A 15720-nucleotide genomic window follows, 5' to 3' on the forward strand; every position below is an offset into this window, starting at 1 on the left:
CCAACTACCACCATCACTCATCATTTTCTTTTGGTGGCAGTGGTCTTGATCTTCCCAACCTTGGGGATGCCTGGTCTGGCTGCCTCCACCAACAGAACATGCTCCTCCTCCTGTGCTGCTATGGCTCCATACTTGTTCTCTAAGCAACCTGTTACAGCTGGAGATGAAGATTTCTGCTTGCTGCCAGAGGTCACAAGCTTCCAACTTCCATCTTCCTGGAAGTCCATGTCTTCTTCCTTCTCTAGCACTGCCTCTGGCAGTTCTTCCTCCACAGTTTTGGAGGTTTCCTTTAGCGCTGAATCAATGACATTTTCATGGCAGAGGATGCTTCAGAGCCTTGCCACCTCCTCCTGTAATTCTCTTGCCTGATCCCTGAAGAACACTACTAGGAGATACCACTAACATCACAGGCACTCCCCTACATGGCTATCACTGGGAGGAACCTGCAAGCCATAGTCACCACAGCACCAAACCAGGACCTGGGCAGAAGCCTCAACAGTGAGCAGCACTTCCTGGACAGGAACCTAGCATTGGCAATGTGTAGGGGGTGCATGTGGGTGCACGTGCAACCCCTGAGATTGCCGTGCACCTCCTGGAAACGCCAGCCGCAAAACCAGAAGTGCCGGCAGAAGTGCACTTCTGGTTTTGCCACTGGTGCTTTCGCACTTGGTGATCGGCCTCTGGGGGACCCCTCATCAGTGATCTGGTGCCCCCTCAGACTCGGGAGGCACCAGTCGCCCATGGATGTAAGCAAAGGAAAAGCTGGCAGTGGCAATGGCTTTGGCATTGCAACATCCTCCAGCCATTTCTCTAGGTCTCTTAAACCATTGCCTCTCTCTTCCTGTTCCTCTTTTCAAGCAAGCTCCCCCGTAAGCCAGCCTGTTTTCTGTTTCTTAGTTCCAAAAGGTTCCCTTTTCCCTGCTTCCTCTTACCAAGCTTACAGTGAAGGAAGATGAGAGAGAGTTTCCAGGCAAACCCCCTAGCAAACTCCCCCTCGCTCAGAACTCTAGTTAAGCACAGGGCTTAAGTATTGCTCTAACTCCTGAGTTTTCGCTACTTACACTAAATATATGTAGGTTAGCTACTCGTTATTAAAGAAAGAGCAAAGGCTCCCCTTCAACGAGGGACTGGCAGACTGACCCACAAACTGACTTACAAACTGCTTGATGAATAATGATTTAAGCAAAGTGTTTTGTACACAGGTCAACTGGATTCTAGCAGGGATTCAGGGCACTGACACATAGTGACAAGTTATCCCAGTGATTAATTAACCAGGCTTCACTGTAGTTTTAAGACACAGTATCAGTTTTAAATCATGATAATATATATTCTTTTGTACATGTACACACACAACACTACCAAACTCACCTCATCCATTGTTGTTGTCTAAATTAGCAGAAAGTGATGAAAAAGAAAATGAAAGAAAAGAAATGTAAAAAAGATATGCTACTCTACAATATTAGGCAACTGTATGGGGTCACAAAACATTTTTATAATATCAACTGTGTAAAGTTCAGTTCTGAAAAGAATTATGTTCATTAGTAACTTTCCCATGCTGAATAGCTGTAGTAAGTGAACAGCTGAGTAAAATACATGACTTTATAAGTTTTTTCAATATCATCTCTAAAATAAAAAGGAAAAACTATGCAGTAAACAAACTACTTGAAGAAAGATACTAATTTATAGCATTTTTTATATAATTACCAGTCCCATAAAACAATCCTTAAAATGTAAATGAAAAACAAACAATTGTAATTGTACCACATATTATTAAGAATTACCTTAACAAATCGACACAATCTGACTGCATCTGCCCATTTTGAACTGCTAATATATTCATGAAGAATAGCTGGATAAGGTGATACACTGAGATGAATAAGTGAGCCATCAGCTCTTCTAATTGTTACTTGATTTCCCACAAAACGTACAATCTGGGGATTTTTGCTAAATTCACTGTTGAAAAAAATGTAGATAAAGTATATTTTATAATCCTTCATGCTAAAAAATAACAATTTAAAGCAACTGGTAGTTTTAAAACTAGTTAATAATTATTATATTGTAAACTTCTTTTATTTTTGATCTAAATGGAAACATTAACATTCAACTGCTAAAGTATATGTAGTAGAGTTTAAAAATGAAAACAGGGTCAGATTTTTAAAGAGAGTGACCAGCAATCAAAATTGATTATGCAACCTATCACATGCAATCATTGACTAAAAGTGCAAATACCAATTGGATATCTGTGCATAAGCTGGACTTACACATACAAGTAGTGCTCATATATATACAGATACAGGTAAAATTCTCTTGGCTCTGCTAAATTAAATTATGAAGTTAGGTGTACTTTTCAGAGCATGAGTGTAATTATATGCCAAAGACAGGACTATAAGAGTATTATGTTTATTATTATACTGGTAGACATCATATCATCTCCCAGGTTGCAGAAAATACCATTATGCTGCACTAGAACAATAATAACCCAATGTTATACTAAGGTGACCACAAATTTCTTCAGATAAAATCTTTGATAGTTCTAGTTACAATTCAGAATTTTTAATATATCCATTAACTATGTTTTTCAAAACAATTTTCAGATAAAATGCAAGAAATGTGATTAAGACTCAAGGTTTTGTATTTATGTTGAAGATCCCCTGGGTGAACAAAAAGCATTTGTTACTATTTAAATTAGTTAATCATTAAATATATAGTCTGCAAAATATAATATATTGCAATGAACCTAACACTGCATTACCCTAGATTCATGGAAGAGCTGGAGGCTGAGTCAAAGCAAGAGAAGCATACAAGAAAATGCAGCTTGATGACTATGGAGAAAAGACTGAGCAGCTAGTAGTGTGGAACAGGAAGGCTAAGAATTGGGAAATATACCCCTCATGCTTCCAGTAACTGCAGTACGAGGTCAGAGGTCTTGTCCTACTATTAGGACAGCAAGACTCTTATTGTATTGCGTTTCAATTGAGTTGCTTCAGAGGGTAAGTGAAAAAATGTCAGTTTAGCTTTCACTGTAGTTGCTAAAACAATTGTGCATTATGTATTTATATTTTTAATCCTGGCAGCCCTAATAAAGAAATAACAATGACTTGAAGCATCTGAGTATGTATGGGAACACAGCGATGACTAGAGTTAGTATAGACTAGTGCTTGGAGCTTCTAAGCTCTGAACATACAAAACACGGTACCAAACTTCTAGATATTCTGGCGTGTCAGAGTATTCACAGCAATAACTGGCAATGGGAGTGGTTGCAATATTTTCAGTTCTTATTCAACAAGAGCTGTGGAATAGCTTTGAAAAACCAAGGGTTAGTTGAAAACTAAACTGAAATAATTCTAAGGGAAAAGCCATTACAGAAACTTTTGGGTACGTGATTTTAGTCACATACTCCAACTTCAGAAATATGCCAGAGAAGATGCTTCATGAAACACCTCTGTGGTTTATCTCAAACCATTAGTTCAGCACACCTTCACCAGTGTATTTCCAGGTTTGGAAGAGGCATACCAGGTGGCACACCAGGTGGCATGACCAGGTGGCTGAGGCATGTTCAGCGCTAGCCTGGCATGGATACATTACCACTGCAGTGTAGACTTACTCGTAGCATATCAGGACAAAAAATAGAACCCACCTACCACCGGGTCCTTTGCTTTGCTGTTCCCTCCCTTTTACCTGAACTGTAGCAGTGTTGTACCTGTGATGGTTCCCTGAAGAATTTCTCTGGCATATTTCTGAAGTTGGCATATGGGTGTGCCAGCAGATAGCAGTGGTATACATGGAATGGCCCACTCAGGACATGCTGTCACTGCAGGATAGACATTCACTATATCTTTGGACAAATCATTTATGGTAGATGGCATATTTTAATAAATATCCCACTTCTGTACCTCGTTAGGGTGTGGCAAGGTTTAATCTCATTGTAAAACATCTTAAGAACCTTGTAAAACATTTCCAGAGCCCATTCACTGATAGCCTGCCCTCTTCCCACAGGGACAGGGAACTGCTGTGCCAACTGAGCTGCAAACCCCAGACTGTGCTGGGCTCCAGCTCTGCTCTCTGGCAGGCTATAATGGAGCCAATTTTCCCTCTGTACTTTTGGAGGACAGGGAAGCAGAACAATGAGGGATGCTGGCAGAGCAAGAAACCGTTTGGGTGAACACAGAAGTGACCATTTTTGCCTGATCAGGCCACAGAAAGCTGTCTATAGTCATGACCAAACACAAGTGCACGGCTGCAGACTGCTTAAAAAATGTCATAGATTTCACAGACATTAAGGCTGGACGGGACCTCGGAAGATCATCGAGTCCAGCCCCCTGTCCTAGGGACAGGAAGTCAGCTGGGGACACAGGATCCCAGCAAGATAAACATCCAATTGACTCTTGAAGGAATCCAGAGTAGGTGCTTGCACCACCTCTGGTGGCAGTCTGTTCCAGGTCTTGGGGGCTCAGACCGTGAAGAAGTTCGTCCTTATGTCCAGCCTGAAACAGTCTTGGAGAAGTTTGTGACTGTTTGACCTTGTCATCCCATGGGGTGCTCTCGTGAACAGGTGTTCACTCAGATCCTGATGCACACCCCTTATATACTTATAGGTTGCCACCAGGTCCTCCCTGAGCCTGCACTTTTCCAGGCTGAAGAGTCCCATAGCTCTCAGCCTCTCATCATAAGGGCTATTGTCCTGCCCTCTGATCATGTACACAGCTGTCCTCTGGACTCTCTCTAGCTTCTCCACATCCTTTTTAAATTGTGGAGCCCAGAATTGAACACAGTACTCCAGCTGTGGCCTCACCAAGGCTGAGTACAGCAGGAGGATGATATCCTGGGATTTGCTGGAGAAACACCTATGGATGCAAGCCAGAGTTTTGCTCTCTTTGCCAGCTGCAACATCACATTGGTGGCTCATATTCATCTTGTGGTCAACCATGACTCCCAAGTCCTTTTCACCTGTGGTGCTAGCAAGCGTAGCACTACCGAGCTTATAAGCATGCTGCGGGTGTTTCTTCCCAAAATGGCCGATTGAATAAATATCTGAACCCTCGTTATGAGGGTCAAATGAAAACATTAAAAAACATAGCATCTTCTGTAACTTGTATCTGTCCTGCCCCCAGCCTGTTGCTGTTTTCAGAATAGGATGGGGTAAGGAAGCCGAGGGAGTTAGGCCTGCGGTATTTTTCAGCGTGTATTGGAGTCCCCACCTTCTGCTGCCAAGCGGGGGGGGGGGGGGGGGAAGCTTCATTTCACCCACCCCACCCTCCAACGCTAGCTGGGGAACCCCTAGAACAAGCTCCCTCTGATCCCTTTTCCCCACTCCCGTTCTGAAAACAGGGACAGGCCAGGAGAGAGGAAGGGCCATTGCTAAGGGAAACTGGCTGCGGGCTCACAGCCAGCAGCTAGATACTCCTCTCCCTGGCACCAAGAGTGAAGTTCTGTTTGGTCCAGGGGATCACTGTAACTCACAACACTTCCTGAAAAGCATTCGCAGTTCCAGCAGGGAGTTGCACCTCTGTCTGTGCCCTCTGTGTAGTGCTACTTGTAACTGTACCTCCAAGACATCGGGTGTTGCAAAATGTGGTTCTACAGAGAAGCTCCTATTAAAACTGAAACATTTCTGTAGTGCTTATGCGAATTTTGCAGAACTACAGGTAGGACGCATGACTGTGCACCTGCAGTTTTGTAGTGCAACAAGGGCATATATAGCACTACAAATATAATGTCTGTCCATGGCCACTGATGCATTCTGAAAGCTTTATAGTATGCCCTGAATGGATAATGCCTAAGGTGAAACAAGATAAGAATTTTGAAAGTAGGAACAGTGTGGTCTGGTTTCAAGCAGGCTAATTAATATTGCATTTCAGAAACAATTTCAGTGAAAAATTCAGAACAGAATTTAAAGTATATAGTCACATTATTCTGATTAAAAATCTATGTTACCTTGCATCTTTTTCACACAGTGTTTTTGGCAAAAGATCTTTGTCTACATAAACTGTATTGGGATAGTACCAGACTGTAAAACGAGTATCTTGAAGTCCACAAAGTATATTAGATGCGTCATTCCAAGCCAAAGTATGGACCATTGTTCCTTAATTTAAAAATAAAAAGAATATTATGCATTTCAAAAATATATTAAATGGTCAAAAATGTAAAAGTTCTTGAAATACAGCTTTGCATAGAAGTAACTCTTAAGAGTCATTAACAGGCCCTTTTATATAGATTTCATCCTTGCCCATGAGCTAGAATATATTCTTATGAACTTACGTATATTTATTTTCTCTATTACACTTTTTTCTGACATTTATAGTCCCATTCTAATAGGAAAATATATAACAGCTTAGCATTTTTTTACATTTTTTAAATGCTTTGTCTGTCAACCCTTATTACCAGCAATAGGCACAACTCTGGGAACAATAATTGTTTTTTGACTGCTGCTGAATAAACTGTAGAGGCAAGCAATCACATTAAAAAAAAAAGTTTTAATGCCTGAAATTGTGAGGAAAACCTTTGCAACAAAATGCTATCCTAATCTGCAGTCAGACTGCATGAACCAATAGTTCTAGGGGAACCTTCCCATAATCCATTCTGGGATGTTCACTCAAATATATTGCTTACAGTTTAAAAGGCAACATTTAATTCTTTGATTGATAATCAGCATAAAAAGTACCTACTCATTCAGTGTAACTGAATGTAAAAAAAGTTAGAGATGGAAACAATATTTTTCCTTTCATCTTTCCCATGGAACCATAGCAGAATTGTTTCCAGTAGGCTGTTCCCCTATGTTTTGTTAGATCCAATTTTAAACTGATCAAAGAAACAGCGATTTCATTACATTTGCTGAAAATAAAAATGAATTTTGTTGCCAAAATGCAGGCTAATGGGATTTTGGCTTGGTTCTTACCAATTTTGATAATTTTCTGTTCTTTTCCAAATCTCTTCACTGAAGTAATATAAAGATCTCTGTTTTTATCAATAAAAGCAATTTTTCTTTCATTTGTAAGCCCCTTCTGGTCCAGGGCAATTTCCACAATCTCTGTCTAAAATGAAGTAGAAAATACTTGTTTATTTATTCTGTGCATTAATCTAGGAGAAATAGATGATTTACTAAAAAAATTAACATTCATTACTAATAAAAATAGGGTTTTTAAATATTCTTGTATTTCTTAGTGCCACAATTATTTTATAAAAGAGAAACATTACAAAAAGAGAGGCATACCTAGGAATTTTGGCAACCTGGGCAGCAAGGTGTAGGGTGGTACCAAGAACTTACCTTCTCGCCCAAGAGTTTATGAACTGTGCCAATATAAACTGCTGTTGCTGCAGTGCAAGATCCCCCAAACACACCAACTGCTGAAGTGGCATGGGCTCTGGTGTCCCCTCTAAATCCGTTCCCAGGGCTGGGACCCTGCTGGCCCACTCCTACTTGTTCTACTGACAGAAATGCTATTCTCTAACAAGTTTTAAATAGTATACTATAGCCACCATATATTGCAAAAGTACTAGCACTTGGTGAGTCTATTTATAGTTTTAAAGAGCATAAATACAAGCAGCAGCCAAAAAGAGGACAAGCTTGAATGCCTGTGCCTCCCACAGAAGCTGCCTGATTTGATTAGCATATGCCAATTGTCGAAAGCCCTTTCTTGTACCACTGAGAGACAGAAGAATGTTAAGTCTCTCCTCATTCAACCATTCCTGAAGGCAAGACTAAGGACAGGATTGAGCCTACAGTCAAATGCCATTCCTTCATTTCTCCCTTCTGACAGCAAGGCACCTCAGTGTTAAAGTGGCACTTGCTAATGAAGTGGCTTGTGAGTGAGCTTGAAGGATTTCAGGTAATGAGTTTTATTGTAACAAATGCCAGCCTGCAAATCTCCCGAAACTCTCAAGCCTCTTGCTTTGATCTTTTCAGGTATGTGAGAGATACTATGATAAGTAAGAACAATTTATATAAAGCCAAGGTTGACAATCCACATTCCATGACTGTATATGTCAACACAGTGTACAAAGACTAATTTATGCTGTAATGTAAAAGTCAGGCTTGTCCCAATGTTCCACATGGAGTATCCTACTACCTTAATACTTTCTTTAATCTAGATTACTGATATAAAGATGTAATTTTAAAGTAAATACAGTAGGTAAAGTACCTTGTGGGTAAGAGGCTTTCCATCACCCAATGGCTTCCCAGTCAATGCTTCAAACAGGTAGATAACTTAAAAGATAAAGGTTTAGTGTGAAAATATTAACATTTCATACTTGTTGCAGTACAACAATTCAAGATTATCTTCAAGCTCTATACTGGATGTCCAAGATGTCCACTGTATCTATTATAATATTGATGCTTTTCCCACAGAACTATTATCTTAAAATTTGGTACTGGTGTTCACTTGTGCTGCTAAGTATATGAAACATCACAATCTGAACACCAAGATTTGATTATTCTATTAGCTTCATAGTCATCATTGGTCTTCCTAATCAGTTATTATCTTAGCCACAATGTTGAAATATGATACTCATCCCTTATATATCTCTGATTCAGGGGGAACATTCAAATTTAACATTTCTGCCACAGTTCATCAGTGTCATATATAAAAATTATCGTGACCCCTAATTTCATAGTTTCATAGTTGGTAGGGACCTCAGCAGATCATCTAGTCCGCCCCGCCACCATAGGCAGGAAAGGATGCTGGGGTCAAATGACTCCAGCTAGGTGGCTGTCTAGCCTCCATTTGAAGACCCCCAGGGTAGGGGCAAGCACCACTTCCCTTGGAAGTTGGTTCCAGATCCTAGCCACCCTGACAGTAAAGTAGTGCCTCCTGATATCTAGCCTGAATCTACTCTCAGTCAACTTATGGCCATTGTTCCTTGTTATCCCCGGTAGAGCTCAGGGGGAATAGGGACTCTCCTATTGCCTGGTGGTCCCCATTAGCAAGTTTATAGGCAGCCACCAGATCCCCTCTCAGCCTTCTTTTGTGGAGGCTGAACAGGTTCAGGTCCCGTAGCCTCTCCTTGTAGGGCCTGCCCTGCTGCCCCCTAATCATGCGAGTGGCCTTCCTCTGGACCCTCCTGATGCTGTCTACACCTCTCCTGAAGTGCGGTGCCCAGAACTGGACGCAGTACTCCAACTGCAGCCTGACCAATGTCGCATAGATGGGGAGGATCACCTCCTTGGACCTGCTTGTGATGCATCTGTGGATGCACAACAAGGTGCAGTTAGCCTTCCTGACTGTGTCCCCACATTGGCGGCCCATGTTCATCTTGGAATCAGTAGCGACTCCAAGATCCTTCTCTGCCTCTGCACTGCCGAGAAGGGAGTTCCCCAGCCTGTAGGTATGCTGCTGGTTCTTCCTCCCCAGGTGCAGCACCTTGCACTTGTCCGTATTGAAACCTATCCTGTTCTCACCTGCCCACCTCTGTAACCTATCGAGATCTAGTTGTAGCCTTTCCTTCTCTTCTAGCATGCTCACCTCTCCCCACATCTTAGTGTCAGCTGCGAACTTGAACAAGGTCCTTTTCACCTCCTCTTCCAAATTGCTGATGAAGATGTTGAACAGAGCAGGCCCAAGGACCGAGCCCTGGGGAACCCCACTGCCCACATCCCTCCATGTCAAAAATGACCTGTCCACCACCACTCTCTGGGTGCGGCCCTCCAGCCAATTTGCGACCCATCTGACTGTGTAGGCGTCAACACTACAGATGCCTAATTTTTTAATGAGGATGGGGTGAGAGACTGTGTCGAAGGCCTTCCTAAAGTCCAGGAAGACTACGTCCACCGCAACACCTGTGTCCAAGGCTTTTGTGACCTGGTCGTAGAAGTGCCAGGGGTCCTGCACTGACCTCTGCCAGTCCCTAAGCACTCTGGGGTGGAATCATCAGGACCTGCTCATTTGAACACATCCAGTCCCTCCAGAAGTTCCCTGACGAGGTCCTCACTGACCCTGGGCCTGGCTTCGCCTCCCCTGGGTCCATCTGGGATCCCAGTGGGGGGGAATGTCCCTGTCCCTGCTCAGAAAAATGGAAGCAAAGAATCTGTTAAAGAGGTTAGCTTTGTCATCTGGTGCTACCACCAGATTACCAAGCATGTCCTGCAGAGGCCCCACATTATTTGGCACCTTCTTTTTACCTCCTATTGAATTGATTCAGTTATGTGGGTATGGAGCCTGCAACACAAAAAATTAATGTTACCTGAGGTTACCTGAATAAATCTTAGTACAAAACAGTCCCCTTGATGGGGCGCTACACTTACCTGAAGGACCTAGTACTAGTGTTGATTATAATAATCTATAAAAAATAAGATTTAGTAATATAGTTTTGACAAGGCTGTCGACTGGACACTTAGAATGTAGTTTAGAAAAACTAGTGCTGAGAATTCTCTAACCAAGAACCTTATGTGCAGAAGACCATGTGCAAGACGGTGACTCTCTGATATTTTGGTAGTCCTAGTCCTCTCCTCTTCCACATCAGTTTTATCCAAGTTAGAGGATATACTAGATCAGTCATCCAATTGATGATGAAATTTTAACAAGTTGCTTCTCAAAAATATTCTGCTTTGATCAGAATACATGAACTTTGTAAAACCTCCTTAGCAAAAAAATCCCATTGAGTTTCTCAGTCTCTTCTCACCCCTGCTAAAAATTCATCCATTTATTTCTTCAGGTAATCATCACAAGTAAAAGGGTTATAAATAGCTTTAAAAAAACTATACCGGGGAGTAAGCAAGTGTTAATTCTTGCAAGAGTTTCTCTCGCAAAGGACGTCTTCCAGGATGACATCTGGAAAATCTCTCCCCCAAAGGGGACATGTTTCTTTCCCCTGAAAAACTAATGAACACTTGTACGCATGTAGTTTCTATTGGGAAAAACAGATTCTCCTAGCAGAAACTTGATGCCTGTTAGTGGCCTAAGCTGAAATTCTCTTTTATAATGTCTATGGCTATATTGAAGCTCTCACGGATCACTGGTGCAGCCATTCTTATGAAGGAAAGTTTCAGCTGTTTTGTGATCCAGAAACCTTCTACCTACCAAATTTCTATAATTATATATTGCTTAAAATATTTCATAAATGTGATGTTGTTTTATATTATATAATATCTCTGAATGCCTGTATACTGTGTGTGTATGTGTATGGCTTTGCAAAATAATTTCTGAAGGCAGAAAAATTAGGCACCAACTTATATAAATTGAGAAGGAGAGAGACTGGGATACTCAAAGCTGGTGAGAAAGAGAAGGTACTTACAAACAACTTAGTTCTTCACAGTGTGTTGCCCACATACCTGTTTCAGTGTGGGTGTACATGCACCCCAAGCACTTGAGCTCAGAGTTGTATGCTGTACTGTATGCTACAAGCACAAACATCAATGCACACTTCCTGTTCTTCAACTTTCTATCAACTACAGCATCCCAGAGTGCCAGGCATGCAAAGCAAGAGAGAACAAAACATGGGATGCAGAGTGTGCATACAGGCAACATATCCTGGTACACAAACTGGTATGTAACTTTCTTTCTCGAGTCCTTCATTCTGGGTATCTCCAAAGCAGTACCCTGTTCAACCAGAAGCAGAACCTAAGGTCCTATATGAACTGCTTTGCCAAACAGCACATGTTCTAAAAGTCTTCAGGATGGTGTAATGCCTGGTGCCATGTGCATCTATGGAGCCAAGTAGCCACTTGCAAATTCCAAATATCTAGAATAGGTACATCCTGAAGGGAGACCAAAGAAGTAGGTTAGGTTCTGGTACAGCAAATTCTAATCAATGAATCAAACTTAATGAACTCAGCCCAATTTCATGGAGTTCAAGATCCATTTAAAAAGTCTTTGGACAGAAAACTCTATGTGTTTTGATCTTGTGGTTATGGGAACACATAGCCTTCAGAGTTCCCGAAAGGCTTAGTCCTCAGCAGATTAAAGTACAAGAAGTTCTTACATCAAGCCTATGTACAGATGCCACAGTTCTTTAAGAGTAAAGTTTTAGTAAGACAACCAGTGAGTCAGGCTGCTAACAATGTGAAACTGAGAATTTTGTGTAAAAACTCGGGGCAAATCCACAGGGAGACCTTGTCAGGGTAGGCTACTGCATACGAAGGATGTACCATCAGTACCTGGACTTTACTTACCCTTCTTGCCAAAGTGACAGCACGATGTAATAGCAAGTAGATGGCCATTGTTTTGAACGATGGCCTAGTTAGAGCAGTTAGGACTAGGAGAAATTGGACCTTGCATGGGAAGGAATACTTAGGCCATAACCTTAAAGAACTTTAAAATAACACGGGGTTGGAAAAGACAGACTGACTTTCCACAGTTGGGTGGTGAGCTTAGATGGCAGCTGACATCCCATTATGCTTCAGCTCTGGTAGTTAATCCAGAATGACCAGAAAAGAGGCCTTGTGAGGATATGGAAATCTTCAGTGGCTGATCAAATATGGTACGACCACCTGTGATCATGTCTAAGATTACTGGAAACGGGCCAGCCAACCTCCAGAGTGAAAAGAGGGAGAACTGTATGCAGGGCCTTTTCCTTCTTGAAGCTAAGAAGTTCTGGTCCTTTGGAGGGAACATCTACTTGACTGGTCTGCTTTTTCCCAGATCCCTGGAGCTAGGCTGTCCACCTCATTACAACCACTGACCAAGATGTGGCATCAGCTGCATCTGTGGTGGCTTGGGGAAGAATCAGTGTCAGTGCCAAAACCATTTGATACCAGATTGGAAGTCAATGTGAGTGCACTGGATGTGTGACAGTTAGATGTCAAAGGACTGCCTGATACTTCCTAAGCACTGAAAAAGTAGATTGTTCAAAATGAAGCATTGGTACTGGGAATTTAATAACAGGATCTACACAGCCCGCAAAGTTTCAGAACTGGAAGGGCAAGGAAAAGGTGAAGAACACATACTCAAAGAATGCTGGGACAAGGATCTTGTTCTGGAGACACCTCTGAGCCTATGATCATTTAGGATGTTCCTGATGCTGAAGAAAAAGGGGATCTTTCTGAGGGGCAGCTCTTACCCCTAGAGTCTGCCCCTCCAACCTCTGCACTCCAGGGTTGATGTCTAACCCTATAGATTTACCCAGGAGATAAACCTAAAATCTAGCTTCACAGTCCTTCCTGAATCAGGAAATGAATGACTTGTAGATAGCAGATTTCTCAGGGATAAAAGACTCCCTAAACAGCAAATGTATTTAGCATGTGTCTGTTCACAGTCATGTCCCTCCAGAAACCTGGTGAAAACAGGTGACCTGGGAGACCTGTCAACTGAGAGGTTTGGTAAAACAGAAGGGAAAAAAATGAAGCTTTTCTCAGAAAGGGAAGCTAAAAATAGTAAAGGCCAAGGGATCTCAGGTGTTGCTGAAAAACTGACAGAGAACAGATTTTAAAAAAGCAATAACAACAACAGAAAAGTCAGGAAAAACATGCTAAAAAGGGTCCCAGGGCAAGAAAGGAAGAAAAGATGAAGAAAAGATAGGTTTTGAATATGGCTGTATGTCAAGCATGTTGTCTGAAACAGGCCAAAGAAGTTCTGTCTCAATCCAATGGATGAGAATAAGAACACAAACCATGGATTACATTTTTCCCTCTGGCGTTAAAGATACAGAGGTGCAAGGCACCAGAGTGCTGTACGGTAAACAGGCTGCTGAAAGTGCATTCATACCCACAGTGGAATGTACAAATAAACAAACCCTTCAAGAGTAGTAACATTTTATTATTAAGAGCATTTACTATAAAACTACATGATTGCACAAATTCAGATTGTGAACAACAGGAGGCACTTCTTAGAGGTTTGATGACATCCCAGTTCATTTGAACTTTACCCTTATACATATGTTGTCACCTAAGCCCTGTGATGTATATATAATTCCAAAGGATGGCGCTGTTAATGTATTAATACATTATTGTGGGTTTCTTTCAGTAGGATACAGGATGTTGGTTTGAGGTCAATGGTTGCGCTGGCAAAGGAAAAAAAAGGTTGAGAGAACAGGTGTTCTGAGGTTGCCAGTTGTGCTTGCAGAGAAGAAAAAGTTGTATATGAGTGTTATTATGTTGCAGCTGGTTAAACATGCAAAGAACACAAGTAATTCTTGGGTGGTATTTTGCTCATATTTTAACATAGTTCTCTATATGACATTAATGTCATGCCTGGAATAAAAAGCAATGTATTTTTGCAATCTTTAAGTGGTTCAGAAAAAGTTTCATTAGTATCAGGAGTTTTCCAATAACTCTTTACAATCATTTAAATTTAAATGATTAAATCCTACAGTGAACCAGGATTCAAACTCAAGTTTTCTCTCACCTGAAAATATATGGGAGAAAGAGAATCACAGCTGCCACTCCCTCCCTACTCCCTGCTCCTTTTAGAGTTAACAAAGGTACAAAGATATTCCTTTTTCCTGGAGAAAACGCTGGAAACGTCACAAAGGACTACATCTGAGAAGAGACTTCTCCCTCCTAAGTGCAAGGAAGGACTGCCACTGTAATGAACCAGCTTTGTTTTTTTCTGTGCTTGTAACAAAAACGAGAAAGGTCCAATGAAGCAGATGTCAGCATCCTGTAGCCTGTCCGCTGAATCCTACAACAACCAGCAACAACTCCTACTGCCTAATTTGTTGCGTCTTTCTTTTTCCTGGCTACCTGTAAGTCTAGTTCCAACCTTTTTCTGTAAAAACTTATTTTCCATTGCCTTCATTGGAGCTCTTGCTAAGAGAATTCTCTCTGGAGCTGACTGGCAACTTGGGACTTAGTAGCACAACCCACAGCTGGCTGATAAGGCCTGCAAAGTAGGCCTAGTCAGGAAAGGAATATGGATCTTACTCTTCTCCCCCTTTTCTTTATCAAGGTACATGAAGAAACAAGACGTAATAGGAGAGTTTGCAGTTGTGATCTTAAGATAATATGCAAGTATGTGCATACATAAAGTATTAAATGTATGGACATTTCATTTACTAATATGCAATGTATTTTAAAATATTAGATATCACATTTATCCCTGCTTTACTGAAACTGACAGTACAACAATAAAATAAAGTTTGTGTATATGTGTAGCATAATAGCATGATGAAAATATTGTATCAGAAGTCAAATGTGTTTTTCATTTACCCATATATAATTTATTGTGAGCAACTGCTTTGGTCTGAATAATTTATAGTGAAATATGTGAGTTTTACTGATAAAAATTAATTTTAAATTTTTACACAGCTATTTTAGGTGATCTTTAATGAAAGACAGTCTGATACCACTCTTGAAAATAAAATTCATCAAGTGTGGAGGAAGGGACTGCTTATACAGGTTATGCTAATATCAACTGAGATTGTTTTCAGTAAGATTTCTAAGCATAATAATTGGAAAACATACGCCTTTTTGGACAGTTCATTTTGACTGCTTAATGACTTCTATGCGCACATTTCCATTGCTCACCTCCATTTGGCAATAGTGTTGTGAAAAAAAGACACTTTTCCAATTGTAGGGATAATCTAATTTAATTCTGACCAGAACCAATAACAAGATATAAAAGCATGTGGACAATGTATCCTTAATGTTTGATGTTCCGGATGTAAACTGTAAACTTATGCTCTATTAACTATGACTCCTTTTTAAAAATTTTAAAAATCTATGTTGATATACATACTGAAACAATGAGACACATGCAGGATAATATGATCATATATGAAGACTTCATTAAAACATTTAACCAACAGGACCGACTCCCAACTATGCAGCAGGGTTTTTCCGAAGTGGGTTCC

General features: G+C 41.0%; 2 protein-coding genes across 6 annotated transcripts in view; one reads left to right on the forward strand and one right to left on the reverse strand.

Annotated features, from left to right (window-relative positions):
- Positions 1–3070, forward strand: part of C6H3orf80 (chromosome 6 C3orf80 homolog) — a 59104-nt gene extending 56034 nt beyond the window's left edge. For all 5 annotated transcript variants that reach the window (XM_090050583.1, XM_090050582.1, XM_090050584.1 and 2 more), the window contains one exon: positions 2758–3070. The gene's annotated coding sequence lies outside the window, so the exon portion shown is untranslated. The remainder of the gene's footprint in view (positions 1–2757) is intronic.
- The window catches only part of IFT80 (intraflagellar transport 80), a 154190-nt gene that overhangs the window by 15092 nt on the left and 123378 nt on the right, over positions 1–15720 (reverse strand). Inside the window, exons 14-17 of the mRNA XM_090050581.1 lie at positions 8139–8203; positions 6896–7031; positions 5935–6082; positions 1782–1953 (exon numbers count right to left, since the gene is read on the reverse strand). Of these exons, the coding sequence (XP_089906707.1) occupies positions 1782–1953; positions 5935–6082; positions 6896–7031; positions 8139–8203 (521 nt within the window). The remainder of the gene's footprint in view (positions 1–1781; positions 1954–5934; positions 6083–6895; positions 7032–8138; positions 8204–15720) is intronic.

This window comes from Crocodylus siamensis, chromosome 6 (assembly GCF_052110815.1).
Source record: "Crocodylus siamensis isolate JL-2025a chromosome 6, ASM5211081v1, whole genome shotgun sequence".
Lineage (NCBI taxonomy): Eukaryota > Metazoa > Chordata > Crocodylia > Crocodylidae > Crocodylus > Crocodylus siamensis.